Source organism: Erythrolamprus reginae, chromosome 1 (assembly GCF_031021105.1).
Source record: "Erythrolamprus reginae isolate rEryReg1 chromosome 1, rEryReg1.hap1, whole genome shotgun sequence".
NCBI classification, from domain to species: domain Eukaryota; kingdom Metazoa; phylum Chordata; class Lepidosauria; order Squamata; family Dipsadidae; genus Erythrolamprus; species Erythrolamprus reginae.
In genome coordinates, this window is record NC_091950.1 from 414943872 (window position 1) to 414962953 (window position 19082).

Consider the following 19082-nt stretch of genomic DNA (forward strand, 5'->3'; position numbering starts at 1 on the left):
AAAATGCCCTCCCCCATCCCCTGGAGGCTCTCTGGAAACCAAAAATGCCCTCCCAGAGCCTCTGTGTGAGCCAAAAACCAGCTGACCAGCATACACATGCACGTTGGAGCCAGCAGATATAATAATAATAATAATAATAATAATAATAATAATAATAATAATAATAGAATTGAAATTGAATTGAAAAAACAACAGACGATCCAAAGTGCAGACTCTGTAAAGAAACAGATGAAACAATCGATGACATACTGAGCTTCTGCAAAAAGATCGCACAGACTGACTACAAGCATAGACATGATGCTGTGGCACAGATGATCCACTGGAACTTGTGCCGGAACTATCATTTACCAGTGGCAAAGAACTGGTGGGATCATAAGCCCGAAAAAGTGGTCGAAAATGAGCAAGCAAAACTACTGTGGGACTTCCAACTTCAGACTGACCGAATTCTGAAGCATAACACACCAGACATTGTGATCGTGGAGAAAAAGAAAGTATGGATCATCGACATTGCAACCCCAGGGGACAGCAGAATTGAGGAGAAGCAGCTAGAGAAATTAGTGAAATACGAAGATCTAAAAATCGAGCTGCAACGACTGGCATAAGCCAGTGAAAGTGGTCCCATTGGTACTTGGCACGCTGGGCCCAGTACCAAAGGATCTCAGCGGACATTTGAAAACCATCGGAATTGACAAAATCTCCATCTGTCAATTGCAAAAGGCCGCTTTACTGGGATCGTCAAACATAATTCGCCGCTACATCACGCAGTCCTAGGTGCTTGGGAAGCGCCCGACTGGTGATGAAATACGAAATCCAGCATAGTGATCTTGTTTGCTGTGTTGTACTGACATAATAATAATAATAATAATAATAATAATAATAATAATAATAATAATAATAATAATAATAATTATTATTATTATTTATTAGATTTGTATGCTGCCCCTCTACGAGGACTCGGAGCAGCTCACAACAGCAAAACACAATGTACAAATCTAATGTTAAAACCAATTTAAAACCCTTCTTATAAAAACAATCACACAACGAACCATACAGAAAAAAACCATAGTACCTAAGGGGTATATCAGTTTCCCCATGCCTGGCGACATAGATGGGTTTTTAGGAGCTTTCGAAAGGCAAGGAGGGTGAAGGGCAGTCCTAATCTCTGGGGGGAGTTGATTCCAGAGGGCCGGGGCTGCCACAGAGAAGGCTCTTCTCCTGGGTCCTGCCAGACAGCATTGTTTAGTTGATGGGACCCGAAGAAGGCCAACTCTGTAGGACCTAATAGGTCGCTGGGATTCATGCGCCACCTGTGGCACTGTGCCATAGGTTCACCATCACTGTCATAGAGTCTGTGAAGAGGGACGGCCTATAGATCCAAATAATAAATAAAACAGTGCAAAATTCACTTAGCAAATGTTTCACTTGAGAAACAGAAGCGTTGGGCTCTATTGTGGTCATAAGTTAAGGATTACCTGTGTCGAGCATGCTGCGTGTGCATCCCTGATGCATGAGTTATGACTTCTGCGCATGCGCAGCAAGTGAAAGCTCACCCTAGTGAGATTTCTGAGATCCTCAGCAATTTTTTGCTTCTGCGCATGTGCAGAAGCAAAAATACAGAGAAAATTGCTGAAATCTTGCACAAGCGCACGAGCCCTCACATGAGATATCGCTTGCTGCACATGCGCAGAAGCCAAATCTCTCACTGACGGGCTCCCGTCGGACATGCGCATGCCCCTGGCAACCTTGGAGGGCGCACCAATAGCACTGAAGACGAGCGGCCCTTCCCTGGACAGTATGGAGTCTTCGGAGAGGGGCGGCATACAAATCAAGGGGGGGGGGGCGTTTGCCCAGGTTCGCCTGGTGCACCAGTTGCGGCCCTATCTGGACCAGGACTCACTGCTCACAGTCACTCATGCCCTTATCACCTCGAGGTTCGACTACTGTAATGCTCTCTACATGGGGCTACCTTTGAAAAGTGTTCGGAAACTTCAGATCGTGCAGAATGCAGCTGCGAGAGCAGTCATGGGCTTCCCAAGGTATGCCCATGTTACACCAACACTCCACAGTCTGCATTGGTTGACGATCAATTTCCGGTCACAATTCAAAGTGTTGGTTATGACCTATAAAGCCCTTCATGGCATCGGACCAGAATATCTCCGGGACCGCCTTCTGCCGCACGAATCCCAGCGACCAGTTAGGTCCCACAGAGTTGGCCTTCTCCAGGTCCCGTCAACAAAACAATATCGTTTGGCGGGACCCAGGGGAAGAGACTTCTCTGTGGTGGCTCCGACCCTCTGGAACCAGCTCCCCCCTGAGATTAGGATTGCCCCCACCCTCCCTGCCTTTCGTAAACTCCTTAAAACCCACCTCTGCCACCAGGCATGGGGGAACTAAAACATCTCCCCCTTGCCCATGTTGTTTTGCCGTTTGATTGATTGACTGTGTGCCTGTTTTTTATATATATTGGGACTGTTTTATGAATTTCTTAACTTAAAATTGTAATTAGATTGGTGAGCATTGGATTTGTTACCATGTAGTGTTTTTACTATTGTTGTGAGCCGCCCCGAGTTTGCGGAGAGGGGCGGCATATAAATCCAATAAATCTAATCTAATCTAATCTTGGAGGGCGCACCAGTAGCACCGAAGATGAGCTACCCTTCCCTGGACAGTATGTACCTGACAGTAATTATTATTATTATTATTTATTAGATTTGTATGCCATTCCTCTCCATAGACTCGGGACGGCTTACAGTAAGTCGTTCTAAAAAGGATACACTGGGCCAGTGTTTTGCCATCCTTTTGCCTCAGTTTCGACATTGGGCATTTTAATTCACTCCTAGGGTGTAACACATTAGTAGATTCGAGTTTAATTTTTTTTAAAAAAATGCATTGCTCAAAGACTGACTCCTTTCTGTTGTTGGCGCAGGATGACAAGCAAATCCTTTGCATCACCGTCCTTCTGGGTCTCAGCCACAGCGAGAATCCTCTGGTGAAAGCCGCAGCTTCACGGGCGCTTGGGGTGTACGTCGTCTTTCCGTGCCTACGACAGGTAAAACACCTGAGTTGCTTTGGTTTTTTGCTTTATCTGGCTGTGAAATGAAGCTTCCTCAGCCAATGCCTAAACCGCGCCATACCCCCAGACAAAGAGAAATCTTATTTTTTGTTGCGCCAGGAAACGTTTTCACTGTTTTACAGAGATTCTCAAGACATCCAGAGATTTGTGGACTTCAACTCCCAGAAATGGAGTTTGGAATTCTGGAAGTTGAAGTCCACAGGTCTTAGATACATAGAAGATTGACGGCAGAAAAAGACCTCATGGTCCATCTAGTCTGCCCTTATACTATTTCCTTATTTTATCTTACAATGGATATATGTTTATCCCAGGCATGTTTACATTCAGTTACTGTGGATTTACCAACCACGTCTGCTGGAAGTTTGTTCCAAGGATCTACTACTCTTTCAGTAAAATAATATTTTCTCATGTTGCTTTTGATCTTTCACCCAACTAATTTCAGATTGTGTCCCCTTGTTCTTGTGTTCACTTTCCTATTAAAAACACTTCCCTCCTGAACCTTATTTTTAACCCTTTTACATATTTAAATGTTTCCATCATGTCCCCCCTTTCTCTTCTGTCCTCCAGACTATACAGATTGAGTTCATGAAGTCTTTCCTGATACGTTTTTTGCTTAAGACCTTCCACCATTCTTGTAGCCCGTCTTTGGACCCGTTCAATTGACTCAGCCTTCCGTCCTTCCGAGGTCGGTAAAATGAGGACTCAGATTGTTGAGGGGCAAGAGGCTGACTCTTGCCCCTCAAGAGTCAGCCTCAGAGAAAGTTGTAAAGCATTGTGAAGCGGTATATAAGTGCTATTGCTATTGCAAGCTAACTCTGCTCAGTGCCAGCAGTTCGATCCTGACTGGCTCAGGGTTGACTCAGCCTTCCATCCTACCGAGGTGGGTAAAAATGAGGACCCAGATTGTTGGGGGCAATATGCTGACTGTGTAAACCGCTTAGAGAGGGCTGTAAAAGAACTGGGAAGCTGTATATAAGTCTAAGGGCTATTGCTATTGCTACTTATGATTGTTGCTGTGTTCCAAGGTCATGTAACGCCCCTTTTGTGACCTCCCAATCAGCAAAATCAATGGGGGAGTCAGATTCACTTAATAACCGTGTTAGTAACTTGGCAACTGCAGCGATTCACTTAACAATTGTGGCAAGACATGGCATAAAATGGGGCAAAGTTCATTTAAGAAATGTCTCAGCTAACAACAGAATTTAGTGGCTCAGTTGTGGTCATCAGTCTGCACAGTACCTGCACAGCTCTCCGCTCCTCTACACGCAACAGAATACCCTACACAACTAGACTTACAATCCTAGGTTTAGAAAGCTTAGAACTATGTTGCCTTAAATATAACCTAAACATTGCCCATAATTTATTTATTTATTTATTTATTTTATTTATTTATTGGATTTGTATGCCGCCCCTCTCCGTAGACTCGGGGCGGCTAACAACAGTGGTAAAAACAACATGCGACAATCCAATACTGAAACAGCTAAAACCCCTTATTTTAAAAACCAATCATACATACAAACATACCATACATAAATTGTAGAAGCCATGGGGGAAAGAATATCTCAGTTCCCCCATGCCTGATGACAGAGGTGGGTTTTAAGGAGCTTACAAAAGGCAAGAAGGGTGGGGGCTATTCTAATCTCTGGGGGGAGTTGGTTCCAGAGGGCCGGGGCCGCCACAGAGAAGGCTCTTCCCCTGGGTCCTGCCAAACGACATTGTTTAGTTGACGGGACCCGGAGAAGTCCAACTCTGTGGGACCTAACTGGTCGCTGGGATTCGTGCGGCAGAAGGCGGTCCCGGAGATAATCTGGTCCGGTGCCATGAAGGGCTTTATAGGTCATAACCAACACTTTGAATTGTGACCGGAAACTGATCGGCAACCAATGCAGACTGCGGAGTGTTGGTGTAACATGGGCATATTTAGGGAAGCCCATGACTGCTCTCGCAGCTGCATTCTGCATGATCTGAAGTTTCTGAACACTTTTCAAAGGTAGCCCCATGTAGAGAGCATTACAGTAGTCGAGCCTCGAGGTGATGAGGGCATGAGGGACTGTGAGCAGTGACTCCCGATCCAGATAGGGCCGCAACTGGTGCAACATCTGCTACAACATCCTTCCTGCCAATGACTGCTTCAGCTTCAACCACAACAGCACACGAGCACACAACAGATACAAACTTAATGTAAACCGCTCTAATCCCGACTGCAGGACATGCAACTTTAATAACCGAGTAGTTGATGCATGGAACTCACTACCAGACTCTGTAGTAGCATCTTCTATCCCCCAAAACTTTACCCTTAGACTATCCACTGTTGACCTCTTCCTGATTCCTAAGAGGTCAGTAAGGGGCGTGCGTAAGTGCACCAGAGTGCCTTCCGTCCCCTGTCCTAATGTTTCTCTCTTACTACCGGTAGTATCATGTATATAAATATTGTTATATCTGAAGGTTTTGGCATATTCGGGTTTCTTCCCGTGTAGGATTCAGAGATTTCTGGTGACGCTTCAACGAGGTCCCACTCATCTTCAGGCTGGTGCTTCTGTCCTTGTTCTAGGACGAAATTGTTATATCTCCATATACCACCAATATTATTATTATTATTATTTATTGGATTTGTATGCCGCCCCTCTCCGTAGACTCGGGGCGGCTAACGTATGTGGCAAAACACATACGTATCTGGCAAAACACATACGTATGTGGCAAAACAAGCAAACAAACAAACAAACAAACAAACAAACAAATAATAATTAAATAATATAACTTTAAGAGCCACCTGACTTCTGATGTTTGTTTCTTAAAAAATAGAAAAAAGCATAAAGAACACTCCCATTTCTGTCTGGAAAAGATACTCTATAATAAAAACAAAGAACAGGGTAAGGACTCAGTATTGATCTCAGAGAAAGGTCAGGGAGAACCGACTAGGTCTTCAGAGACTTTTGGAATATTATTAGGATGGGAGGCATACGATGTGTCCCGTCCCACAGCAAGGGGAACCCCCCCCCCCAAGCATTTAAATCTCTTTTTGCAAGTGAGGTCTCTTGCCTCAGCAGATGGCAGCATCCAGCCAACGTTGGTTGGTCACAAAAGTAATTGACAAACACCAGGGGACCTTAGGACAGTAGGCCAGATAAGGGAGTCGAAAACATCTTGGGAGAAAGCAGTGAACAAACCATGTTTGAATAAAATGCAGAGACGCACATCTCCAACACCTTGACTTTTACATTGTAAGCGCGAGTCACAACTGTCTGGGGAGACTTCGCCTACAAAAAGATATGGATAAAATTGAACGGGTTCAAAGATGAGCTACAAAAATGGTGGAAGGTCTTAAGCATAAAACTTATCAGGAAAGACTTCGTGAACTCAATCCGTATAGTCTGGACAACAGAAGGGAAAGGGGGGACATGATCGAAACATTTAAATATCTTAAAGGGTTAAACAAGGTTCAGGAGGGAAGTGTTTTTAATAGGAAAACACACAGGATCAAGGGGGCACAATCTGAGGTTAGTGGGGGAAAGATCAGAAGCCATGTGAGAAAATATTACTTTACTGAAAGAGTAGTAGATGCTTGGAACAAACTTCCAGCAGACGTGGTTGGTAGATCCACAGGAACATGCCTGGGATAAACATAGATCCATCCTAAGATAAAATACAGGAAATAGTATAAGGACAGACTAGATGGACCATGAGGTCTTTTTCTGCTGTCAATCTTCTATTTTTCTATGTCTGAATTGGGCAGACTTATAAATCTATGAATGCAAGATCCAGTTGGCCTTCGGGATCAGAAGTTTAGTTTTCAGACTCATACCTCAACTGACAATTGTTTAGTTTTCAATTGGGGTATTTATGGCTGGCTATGAAGGTGTTGGCTGTTGATTCTTTGTGCAACAGCCAAATAGCAATAGCATTAGCTTGCTTGCTTGCTTGCTTGCTTGCTTGCTTGCTTGCTTGCTTGCTTGCTTGCTTGCTTGCTTGCTTGCTTGCTTGCTTCATTCATTCATTCATTCATTCATTCATTCATTCATTCATTCATTCATTCATTCATTCGTATTTGTATGCTGCTTACTCCAAAAGGATTCAGAGTGGCTAACAATAGTCATAAATATAACAACAATAAAAATATACAGGCATAAAATCCGCAGTACAATAAAATCTATAATATCATAAAAAACATACTACACTCAATCCTAATTCCAGGCCTGCCAGAAAAGACAGGTCTTAAAACGGCATTCCCGAAGACCGGTAGTGTGTAAACATATCAACATATTGCCCCCAACAATCTGGGCCCTCATTTTGCCCACCTGGGAAGGATGGAAGGCTAAGTCAACTTTGAGCCGGTGGTGAGATTTGAACTGCTGAGCTGCACTCTAACCACTGCGCCACTCCGGATCTTTTGTTGCAACAACTTAATAGCCACCCATCAGCATCAAAATCCACAATTAAAAATCCGCACACAACCAGCCACTACATAAATACAATAGAATAGTCCACAGCGATCATTTTGGTGAGAGAGAAGTTCCAGCATGGGTCCAAAAGCTCTGGTCCTGATAACCGGCCCAGATTAGTTCCAGAATGTATATTTGCCTTCATTATTAAAAACAATTATTGTTTGGAAAAAATGAATGTCTTGTCTCTTGGGGGTGGGGGTGGGGGGTGGGGGGGTGGGGAGAAGAAATGCAAAATTAAATAGCTTAGCAATTGAAGTAGAAATAGAGTTGGGGGCAGTTGCTTGCTTCAGTTATGAAGCAAGAAAGGTGAATCCAATAAGGGTTTTGTTCCGAAGAGCAGCATGGAGTCACAAATATAGTAATGTAATGATAAGATTATGATGAGGGTATGTATAGAATAGAATAGAATAGAATTTTATTGGCCAAGTGTGATTGGACACACAAGGAATTTGTCTTGGTGCATATGCTCTCAGCGTACATAAAATAAAATGTACATTTGTCAAGAATCATGTGGTACGACACTTAATGATTGTCATAGGGGTCAAATAAGCAATGAAGAAGCAATATTAATAAAAATCTTAGGATATAAGCAACAAGTTACAGTCATACAGTCAACATGGGAGGAAATGGGTGATAGGAATGATGAGAAAAACTAGTAGAATAGAAGTGCAGATTTAGTAGAAAGTCTGACAGTGTTGAGGGAATTATTTGTTTAGCAGAGTGATGGCGTTCGGAAAAAAAATGGTGCATAGAATATATGGTATATGGTGCATAGAAGCAATTGCGGTGGATTCTTAAAGTAGCTGTGATAGCAATTAAAATGAAAAGTTTTTCCAAGGCCCTTCCAACATCAGGACGAGACAAATTTGGCTACAGGTCATCTATAATTAAACATTAGTAAAACGATGAACATCTTGGGTAAGACAATATTGCTTCATTAGAGGAGAGGCACATTTTTAAAGTTCAATGGTGTTGAGGAAGAAATTACAAAGATGCTTGTGTTTCCCTGAAAATAAGATCACGTCTTATATTAATTTTTGCTCCTAAGGACGCATTAGGGCTTCTTTTCCGGCTAGGCCTTATTTTGGAGAAAATACGATACTGAAAGCATCCATCTGGCTGATGAACTTAACCCGGGCTTATTTTGGGGCTAGTGCTTATATTACGAGCATCCTGAAAAAGGCTAAAGTTTTATTTTCTGGTTGAGTTTTATTTTCCGGGAAACACTGCCTGTAGCGGACTATGTGGGAGAGAAAAATAACAATATATTAATGACCAATATCTGATCTTAGGATGTGATGTTTATTGCTGACACAGCCGACACAATTCTGAATTCACTCAGTGATAATTCTCCAAATGTCCGTGCCAAAGCAGCTTGGTCTTTGGGAAATCTGACAGACACACTCATAATCAACAAGTAAGTTTATTTATTTATTTTATTAGATTTCTATGCCGCCCTCCTCCTGAAACTCAGGGTGGCTTATAACAAGATAAATATAACATATGAGAAATCTAACAATTAAAATACTGTTCTGCCGGGCTCTCTGATAGGAGCCTCCCGAAAATTCAAGGATACAAATTTCAGACACACACACGTTTGAAAATTCAAAACAATGTTCTTTATCACAAAAGTCAAAATAAACTAAGCACTCTTTTTGTATTGCAAAGAGCACTCTTCCCTAAACAACCAGGTAGTCTGTACAATGTCCCTTAAGCAGTCATTAAGTACTTAGCCAGCAGCTGTGGAGAAACTTCACACCCCTTCTTCTTCCAATGAAGTGAGACACACACACACACGTTGCTCTGCTTGGGTTTCAAAGGCGCGAAAAAGCAACAAAGTCCAGCACACAAGATTCCTGACGAAACTGCAACAGATACTCTTCCACAATGGCCAAACCCACATGCTGCTATTTATAGCAGAAGCCCTAATTACTGGAGCACCACCCAAACACAGGTGGCCTCCCTTATTTCCTGTAATATGTTCTTACTTGGTCTCTTCTATGCATAATTCTGCGCTTACGTGGGTCCAACATGTCAGCATCTGAAGCAATAGAGGATAAGGAAGATTGACTGCCTTGGCTGTGTGCCAAGCCCTCCTCTGCCGAGTCACTCCCACCTTCTTCTTCGTCCGAGGAAACTAAACTCTGAACTGATTCTGTCAGCAATAACACAGGCCTGTGACATGTTGACGTTTCCCCTGAATCCACCTCCCCATTCCCTGGGGCAGGAGCTGGGCCAGAGCCAACAACAAAAAATACTAATAAGAACAAGTCTAAAAACCATAAAAAATTAAGAAATACAGTATCTCATTCTAAAACACCAATTCATTTTGCTGGTTTAGGATTATTTCTTCTTTCTTTTCTTTTCCTTTCCTTTCTTTAATGCTGACTACACGTTCTGGCAACCTTAAACACTCAGAGAGCCATTTGGACCTGTTTTCCACACAAAAGAAAACACCGGGAACCACAAAACCTCTCCCACGCATGACTATTTCCTGAGCGGCCACAAAACTAGCATATACAGCTGAATTAAAGGTTCTGTTTTGTTGTCGGCATTCCAACTGTCATCTAAATTTAAATTAGAGTCTAAGGCAAAGACTTCCTCAAAGTCCCAATTTATTCTTAGAGCCATCTTAGCACGTCTCGGGAAACCCAGATTTGATTTCCCCAGGATTTTTACTTCCAGGTTACAGTTCATTCTTCTGTCCTACATCCAAAAGTTCATCACATGGACCACTCATCTTTTGCCACCAGGTCCATACACGTCCATCTTCTTCCTTCTCGGTGCTGACAAAGGATGACCTTGGAACTCTAAAAGCAATTTATTTTGACTACCTCTAACTCCTCATGCAACCGTCCCTCTTGCTTCCCACAGCAAGAAACATTCCAAAAGAACATAGGATAATGTACAGGGGGTGGACATAAAAAGGGAAACACCTTGCAGCTCTTCCGTGGAATCCAGATTTGTGAAGCTCCCTCCGAATAGTTTTTGTGGAAAGTGTACATGTCTATTGAGCTCTGCAGTGATTTTAGGAGCTGCGGTCTTACGATCTGCTCTAACAATTCACTTTAGAGTCCGACGGTCTCAGACAACTTTCGACCAGACCTGTGCTTGGCTGAGGACGTTTTCCCTTCTCTTTCAAAAGCAGTCATTACTTTTGAGACATGACCTCTTGAAACGCCAAACATTCGGGCACTTTCTACTACACTAGCGCCTGCCATTCGAGCACCAACAATTTGTCCTCTTTGAAAGTCTGAGAGGTCTGCCATTTCTAGAAGGTTATAACCAATTTCCTTAAATTTCTGTAAAGAAAAAAGGTAGTTTAAAAAACATATCAAATAACAGAATCAGAAAAAAAAACATTAATATATGTCAAGTTTTAATTGATTTGAACATGTTCAAACATTATGATGCCAAAAAGTCAAGTGTTTCCATTTTTTGTCCACCCCCTGTAGCAGGCCAAAACCTCCAAGCATTCTGGCTTCGGCCTGACAATTTTGTTCTGAAACTTTTCTTTTCTTGGATTTATCCATGATTGGCAAACCAGGGGGTTGAAAAACGTAAGCATTCGATTGAAAGAATATCTCCGGGACTGCCTTCTGCCGCACGAATCCCACAGAATTGGCCTTCTCCGGGTCCCGTCGACTAAACAATGTCATTTGGCGGGACCCAGGGGAAGAGCCTTCTCTGTGACGGCCCCGACCCTCTGGAACCAGCTCCCCCTGGAGATCAGAACTGCCCCCACCCTCCTTGCCTTTCGTAAAGTTCTTAAGACCCATCTCTACTGTCAGGCATGGGGGAACTGAGACATCTCCCCCGGGCCTATACAGTTTATACATGGTATGTTTGTGTGTATGCTTGCTTTTAATAATGGGAGTTTTAGTGTTTTTTAAATTATTAGATTTGTTCTTACATTATCTTTGTTATTGTTGTGAGCCACCCCGAGTCTATGGAGAGGGGCGGCATGCAAATCTAATTAATAATAATAATAATAAATAATAATAATAAATTGCATGTCGGTGGGTGTCACCCATTGGTAGTTGTGTTGCATTCTTTAAGCGACAGGGAACTGTAGTAGAAGAATGAAAGAGCCACATGCGGCTCCAGAGCCACAAGTTGCTGATCCCTGGTCTAAACCCTAGACCTACGCTTTGATGTGTTTTGTATTTATCCAAATTGTCAAGAGATACCTGAATTTTGGAGCTGCAGCTTCATTTTTCAGCTATTCACTAACATCTTTCATTTGGCCATAATCAAAATGACTCCTGGTGGCTTACATAACTTAATATTGTTGAAAGAAAAACATACAGAAGTATCCTGAAGGAAGGAAATGAACTCTGAGAGGTCGTTTACGAATGAATTACTAAATCTTTCAACCGAATGCTGAAACGGACAGAGGAAAGGGAATAAAAAGTCAAAAGTCCCTGTATTTTAGATTTAGAACTTGCCTATCTAACGATGCCACATTTTTCTGATGTCTTCTCAGATATAAACATGTTATTTAAAAAAACACACACTTTAATCTCTCCAGATCAAGCCCTCTTTAATAATAATAAAAGATGCAAAACGAATAAACTGGAGGGGCTGCTTCAAGCTGGACTCTGGTGGATATTTAATTTGTTGGCATTTTTGATCCAGCTGCCGCCATTTCTAATTTCTTTGTTTTTGTTTGGTGGGAAACAGGGAGCTAATGGGACAAAGCTTCCAGGATGAAGTCTCAGACTTGTTACTCCTGAAAATGTTACGATCAGCAACGGACTCAGCGAAAGACAAAGATAAGGCAAGTATCTCAAAATTTGCACATGTGTGCTTGAAGATAGGCAGCAATGGAGGCAAAGCTGAAAGGCACAGTTTGGCAGGCAAAGTTTGTCAAATTACAGTGGGGGGGAAAAGCATTTAGTCAGCCACCAGTTGTGCAAGTTCTCCCACTTAAAAAGATGAGATAGGCCTGTAGTTGACATCATAGGTGTTCTGTCGGGCTCTCTGGTAGAATCCTCCCAAAAATTCACAGGTACAAATTTCAGACACACACACGTTTGAAAATTCAAAACAATGTTCTTTATAATGAAAAGTCACTTAAACCAAGACCTCTTTTGGTATAGCAAAGAGCACTCGTCTCCAAACAAACGGGTAATTTGTACAAGCCCCTTATCAGTTCTGTGATACTTAGCTTGCAGCTGTGAGGCAATTCACAGTCCTTCTTTCACGAAGTGAAACACACTTTGCTCTGGTTTAGTTTCAAAGCGGGAAAAAATCAGCACACAAAAAGTCAAAGTCAGTAAAGCAGTCAAGAAACACAATGATCAGATAATCCTCCACAATGGCCAAACCCACAGGCTGCTATTTATAGCAGCCTCACTAATCACCACAGCCCCACCCAACCATAGGTGGCCTCATTTTCTTTGATAATAATATCTCAGTTGTTGTCGCCTATGCATCGCTCTCCCTGTGCGTGGCTGTATCATTAACTCTTGTTCCAAATCCAAGGAGGAGCTAGATAATTGATCTCCTTCTGAGCTGTCTGCCACACTCTCCTCCTCCCTGTCACTCATGTCTTCTTGGTCAGAGGAGCCTTCATCAGCAGATTCCACTGGGGGCAAAACAGGCCTGCAGCATGTGGATGTCTCCCCCACATCCACAGTCCTTGGGGCAGGAGCAGGGCCAGAGCTGACCACAACAATAGGTAGACCTCAACTATGAGAGACAACATGAATAAACACATCCAGGAAATCACGCCGATTTCTTGGCTTCCGTCCATATGCAGAAGCAAAAAACTAGCTGATAATCGGTGAAATTTCGTGCGGGGGAGCGTCCTCATGTGAGATTTCGCTTGCTGCTCATGCACAGAAGCCAAATCTTGCACGGGTGCACGTCTGCGGGCCCGGAGATGCACGCACATCTCCATTTCTGCTACCAGAGCCCTGATCCCAGCAGAAGCGGCTGCAACCCATTAGTGGTGACACCCTTGTCGTCAGGAAGACCTGGTCCATCATACTGGCTCAGAGGCCCAAAACGGGCCGGGGTCAGAGCAAGATGGATTTATGACATCGTTCAATACTTTTAAGTAAGGCAGTAGCAGATCTAGTTTTTACAGTACAGTGGTACTTCTACCTACAAACTTAATTCGTTCTGTGACCAAGTTCTTAAGTAGAAAAGTTTGTAAGAAGAAGCAATCAATGTAAAAGCAAATAATGTGTGTGATTGGAGAAACCACGGGGAGGGTGGAGGCTCTGTTTCCTCCCAGGAGATTCCTAGAGGGGCCCCACGGAGGCTTCTCCACGCCTTTTCCGGCCCTGTTTCCTCCCAGGAGATTCCTAGAGAGGCCCCACGGAGGCTTCTCTCTGTATTTCTGGCCCTGTTTCCTCCCAGGAGATTCCTAGAGAGGCCCAATGGAGGCTTCTCCCTGCCTTTTCTGGCCTTGTTTCCTCCCAGGAGATTCCTAGAGAGGCCCCACAGAGGCTTCTCTCCGTATTTCTCGCCCTGTTTCCTACCAGGAGATTCCTAGAGAGGTCGCACAGAGGCTTCTCCCCGCCTTTTCCAGTTACAGTTTTGGAGGCTCAGATTTGTAAGTGGAAAATGGTTCTTGAGAAGAGGCAAAAAAATCTTGAACACCCTGGTTCTTATCTAGAAAAGTTCGTAAGTAGAGGCATTCTTAGGTAGAGGTACCACTGTACAAGCAACAGACTTTCCCCACCCCTCTTTCAGATCAAGAGCAATGCTGTCCGAGCCCTGGGAAACCTCCTTCATTTCCTCCAACCGTCCCACATCGCCAGTCCCAGATTCAGCCAACCCATTGAGGAATCCATCCAGGCTCTGACTTCGACGGTGCAGAGCGATGCCACGATGAAAGTGCGTTGGAATGCCTGCTATGCCCTTGGGAACGTCTTTAAAAACCCTGCCTTGCCATTGGGTAAGTAAAAGCGACAGGGTGTTTTTAGACGGAATGGGATTTATTTATTTATTTATTTATTAGATTTGTATGCCGCCCCTTTCTGTAGACTCGGGGCGGCTCACAACACAATAAAAACAGTTCATGACAAATCTAATAATTTACAATTTAAAATATTTTAAAAACCCCATTATTAAGCAGACATACATACAAGCATACCGTACATAAATTGTATAGGCCCGGGGGAGATATCTCAGTTCTCCCATGCCTGATGACAAAGGTGGGTTTTAAGGAGTTTACGAAAGGCAAGGAGGGTGGGGGCAATCCTAATCTCAGGGGGAAACTGGTTCCAGAGAGTCGGGGCCGCCACAGAGAAGGCTCTTCTTCTGGGGCCCACCAACCGACATTGTTTAGTTGACGGGACCCGGAGAAGGCTCACTCTGTGGGACCTAATCGGTCGCTGGGATTCGTGCGGCAGAAGGCGGTCTCGGAGATATTCTGGTCCGATGCCATGAAGGGCTTTAAAGGTCATAACCAACACTTTGAATTGTGACCGGAAATTGATCGGCAACCAATGCAGATTCCGGAGTATTGGTGTAACATGGACATACCTAGGGAAGCCCATGACTGCTCTCGCAGCTGCATTCTGCACGATCTGAAGGTTCCGAACACTTTTCAAAGGTAGCCCCATGTAGAGAGCATTACAGTAGTCAAACCTCGAGATGATGAGGGCATGAGTGACTGTGAGCAGTGACTCCCGGTCCAAATAGGGCCGCAACTGGTGCACCTGGGATGGGACGGGAGCGAGGGGGAGATGGGATCGGAGGAGAGCAGATCAATTTCCAGCCTTTTTTCACCACTGTTAAATGAATGCAGTGGCTCTTAAACAAATCATGTGGTTGTTAAATGAACCCATTCATTTGAGTAGATGTATTTTGTTGGAAACTAACAAAATTATCATGAATAATAATAATAATAAATTTATTGTCATTGTCAAAACAACGAATTGTCATTGGCAACGAAAGTCGTGTGACACCCAGAGACCAGTCCCACCATACATAAAATTAGAATAGGTAAATTTAAAAATAGAATAAAAAATAGAATAAAAAAAATAGAATAAAATGTCCCACCCACTACAAATTCCCCACCCTAAACCACTCAACCATCTACATGACAAGCCGAGTAATATTGTCCAACAGTTCACTGATGGTGACCCTTTAGTTCGTTGTTAAGTGCGAGTATAGCTCTGGGATAAAAACTATTCAGGAAACGTGTGGTCCGAGTTCTAGTTGTTCTGTATCTTCTGCCAATCTGGTTGAAGGATTTTTTTTTTTTTTTTAAGAGGAGCAATTGTTGGATTCCAGGTAAGCCTGATAATTTATTTATTTTGTTAAGAGTTACAAATGCGGAAAGTAGCCCCACCAACTAGCCACAGATCAAAAACTATAAGTAACTGAAGTCTTCAAAGACTGCAACAGGTTTTCTTGTAAGAAATATATATTTAGTGTTCTTATCAAAAAGTGTTAATAAAATAAGTGTAAACTTTTACTCTATATCACCAACTCTTTAACTATTAACCAATAGAACAAACAACTCACAATACTGTCATACAACTGCATATAACTACTACACAGCTACCACAACTTAGTTACCACACACATGCAAGAGTGTATTTTACTTTTATATAGTTCCCAACCAATCAGGTTGCAACACAATTAGTAAACACCAGTTATTTCTTACAGCAGTCATCACCATGGTTACAAGACTATTTTTCCTGCATTGTAATATCATCTCAGGATGTACTTACTCCTGACATATTTATTGTTTTACCAATTTTGAATTCTTTAGGAGAAGCCCCTTGGACCGGCAAGGCCTATGATGCCCTCACGTCAGCGGTCAAGTCCTGCAAGAATTTTAAAGTCCGCATCAAGTCAGCCGCAGCTCTCTCCGTGCCATCTGAGAGGAGGCATTACGGGACCCCCGCGCAGTTTTCCCAGATTTGGGACGCGCTGGTGACCGCTTTGCAGCGGAGCGAGAATGCCGTAGACTTCTTGGAGTTCAAATACAGCGCGAGCCTCCGAATGCAGCTATGCCACGCCCTGCTTCACCTGCTGAGCCTGGTCGAGGAGGCTGACCTACCAGGCATCAGAAGGGCCGTGATCGAGCGGGGAGAAATAATTCGGGGTTACATGCTGCAGTATATGAAATCAGAAGTTGAAGGCGAGGCAGCTGGAATAGGAGAGACCGTTCCTGAGAGGGACAAAACCCTGGAAAGGGCCATTGAGCACCTGCGAAGGGTGGAGGGAGCCTCTGAAGGCTGTCCAGTGAAAAGGGGGACGTTGGCTTACTTAGAAGACCTCTTGAAGACCCACAACTGTTCCACAGAATTCACCAAAGCTTAAGCGGGTAAGATTAAGAAGAAGCCAAGCCAGGCCTCGGTGTCAGCATTCCAAATAACGTCCGAGAAATAAATCAGAATCCAAAACTTGGCCTTCTTCCAAGTTCCAATTTATTGACAGAGTCAATAAATAATACAGTTACGAACTGTGGTCAATCCAATACTAACTTTTCCTACAGTTCTCCAACCAGGTTAAGGTTCATCCCTACACTCAGAAAGGACAACCTTGAATCTCTGGAAAGAATTTCCTGTGGCTAGTATCTTTTCCTCTCCTGCAACTACCCCTCCACAATTCCCACAGTATTTTTTTTACTTGTGGCAGGCCAAAGTCTCTAACTGAATAATGATGGTTTCGGACTGACACTCCCAGAAAGAAGATTAGAGAGGAAGACAACAAAGGGATCCCAAATTTTACCGCTCAGCCACTGTCCTGCGGAAGAAGCGTCACAAGATACTATCGATCTTATATAGGAAAATACCCGAATACACCAAGACCTGCGCAAACCACTTAGAGAGGCTTTAAAAGTATGAAGCGGTATATAAGTCTAGTCTTCAACTCCCCATACTTGACAACTTCAACAAGAGAATAATTTTGGAAGCCATTGAAATAGAATGACATCTCCGTTACATGAACAAATGTGATGATACCTTCCACTTGCCAAATATCTGAAACTAGCCCTAATCAACAAACAAATCCCAGCTACGAAAACTGACACTGGACTCAGAACACAGGATGCCGCCACCAATCACCTTCACCAGACCCAAAACCATACCCACCCTGCAGACAAAATACAAGCACCACCTAGAAACCAAACCACGGCATCATCTCCAACTGCTGCACCCCCCTCCGACACCCACACAAAGCAAAATGACACATGCCATGAATACATAGCCAGACCACAAATGGAGCAAACCAGAATCCAGGATGTTACACCACAGACATACATTACAAAACAGCCGACTTTTGCCTTACCAACTGCCTCATTTGCAAATACGTCACGCAAATAACGTGAGCAGCGAATGGCAGAAATCAGGAAAGGGTTTGCTACCTTATTAAGACAAAATGAAAACAAAAACAAATCAAGGATCCCTATACTAACATTTTCTAAAAATATCACTGTTCCAATTAAGAATAATAAATTATTCTGTTCTAACGGTATTTCCTTTTGCCTTCCTTATTTATCTTTTATTTATCTTTTTGTACTCTTACTTATCTTTTCACCCTTACGCTGAACATTAGGAAAAGGTGGTCCAAAGTGATGGGAAGAAAAGTTTCCTCAATCTGAGTATTATATTGGCAGTTCTGCGTTAGCAAAAACTTCAGAAGAGAAGGATTTAGGGGTAGTGATTTCTGACAGTCTCAAAATGGGTGAGCAGTGTGGTCGGGCGGTAGGAAAAGCAAATAGGATGCTTGGCTGCATAGCTAGAGGTATAACAAGCAGGAAGAGGGAGATTGTGATCCCGCTATATAGAGCGCTGGTGAGACCACATTTGGAGTACTGTGTTCAGTTCTGGAGACCTCACCTACAAAAAGATATTGACAAAATTGAACGGGTCCAAAGACGGGCTACAAGAATGGTTAGGAAGGTCTTAAGCATAAAACGTATCAGGAAAGACTTAATGAACTCAATCTGTATAGTCTGGAGGACAGAAGGAAAAGGGGGGACATGATCGAAATATGTTAAAGGGTTAAATAAGGTTCAGGAGGGAAATGTTTTTAATAGGAAAGTGAACACAAGAACAAGGGGACACAATCTGAAGTTAGTTGGGGAAATGATCAAAGGCAACATGAGAAAATATTATTTTACTGAAAGAGTAGTAGATCCTTGGAACAAACTTCCAGCAGACGTGGTTGGTAAATCCACAGTAACTGAATTTAAACATACCTGGGATAAACACATATCCATCCTAAGATAAAATACAGGAAATAGTATAAGGGCAGACTAGATGGACCATGAGGTCTTTTTCTGCCGTCAGTCTTCTATGTTTCTATGTTTCTTTATGACCCGAGAACTTCAACATCCAGAATTCTGGCATGCTGGCTGGCTCAGGAATTCTGGGAGTTGAAATCCTTGGGTCATAAAGGGGCCATCGTTGTCCACTCCTGCCACATACCCTACAGTCCTAAATTCTCTTTCTCCCTGAAGCAGTAGTAGTACTGTGGCTGTAGTATTATTATTCATCCTTCTTATTATCTGCTTGGGAAACACCCCTGCTACAAAATCTGAACTAAGAAAAGGTAATATTATGCCTTATCTACATTGAAACCCTGGGCCATAT

At 43.1% G+C, this 19082-nt stretch overlaps 1 protein-coding gene across 1 annotated transcript in view; it reads left to right on the forward strand.

The window, feature by feature from the left end:
* The window catches only part of HEATR6 (HEAT repeat containing 6), a 56925-nt gene extending 38964 nt beyond the window's left edge, over positions 1 to 17961 (forward strand). Inside the window, exons 16-20 of the mRNA XM_070735278.1 lie at positions 2927 to 3049; positions 8808 to 8932; positions 12199 to 12295; positions 14221 to 14425; positions 16253 to 17961. Coding sequence (XP_070591379.1) covers positions 2927 to 3049; positions 8808 to 8932; positions 12199 to 12295; positions 14221 to 14425; positions 16253 to 16806 — 1104 coding nt within the window. The 3' untranslated portion in view covers positions 16807 to 17961. The remainder of the gene's footprint in view (positions 1 to 2926; positions 3050 to 8807; positions 8933 to 12198; positions 12296 to 14220; positions 14426 to 16252) is intronic.
* Positions 17962 to 19082: the final 1121 nt, after the last annotated feature.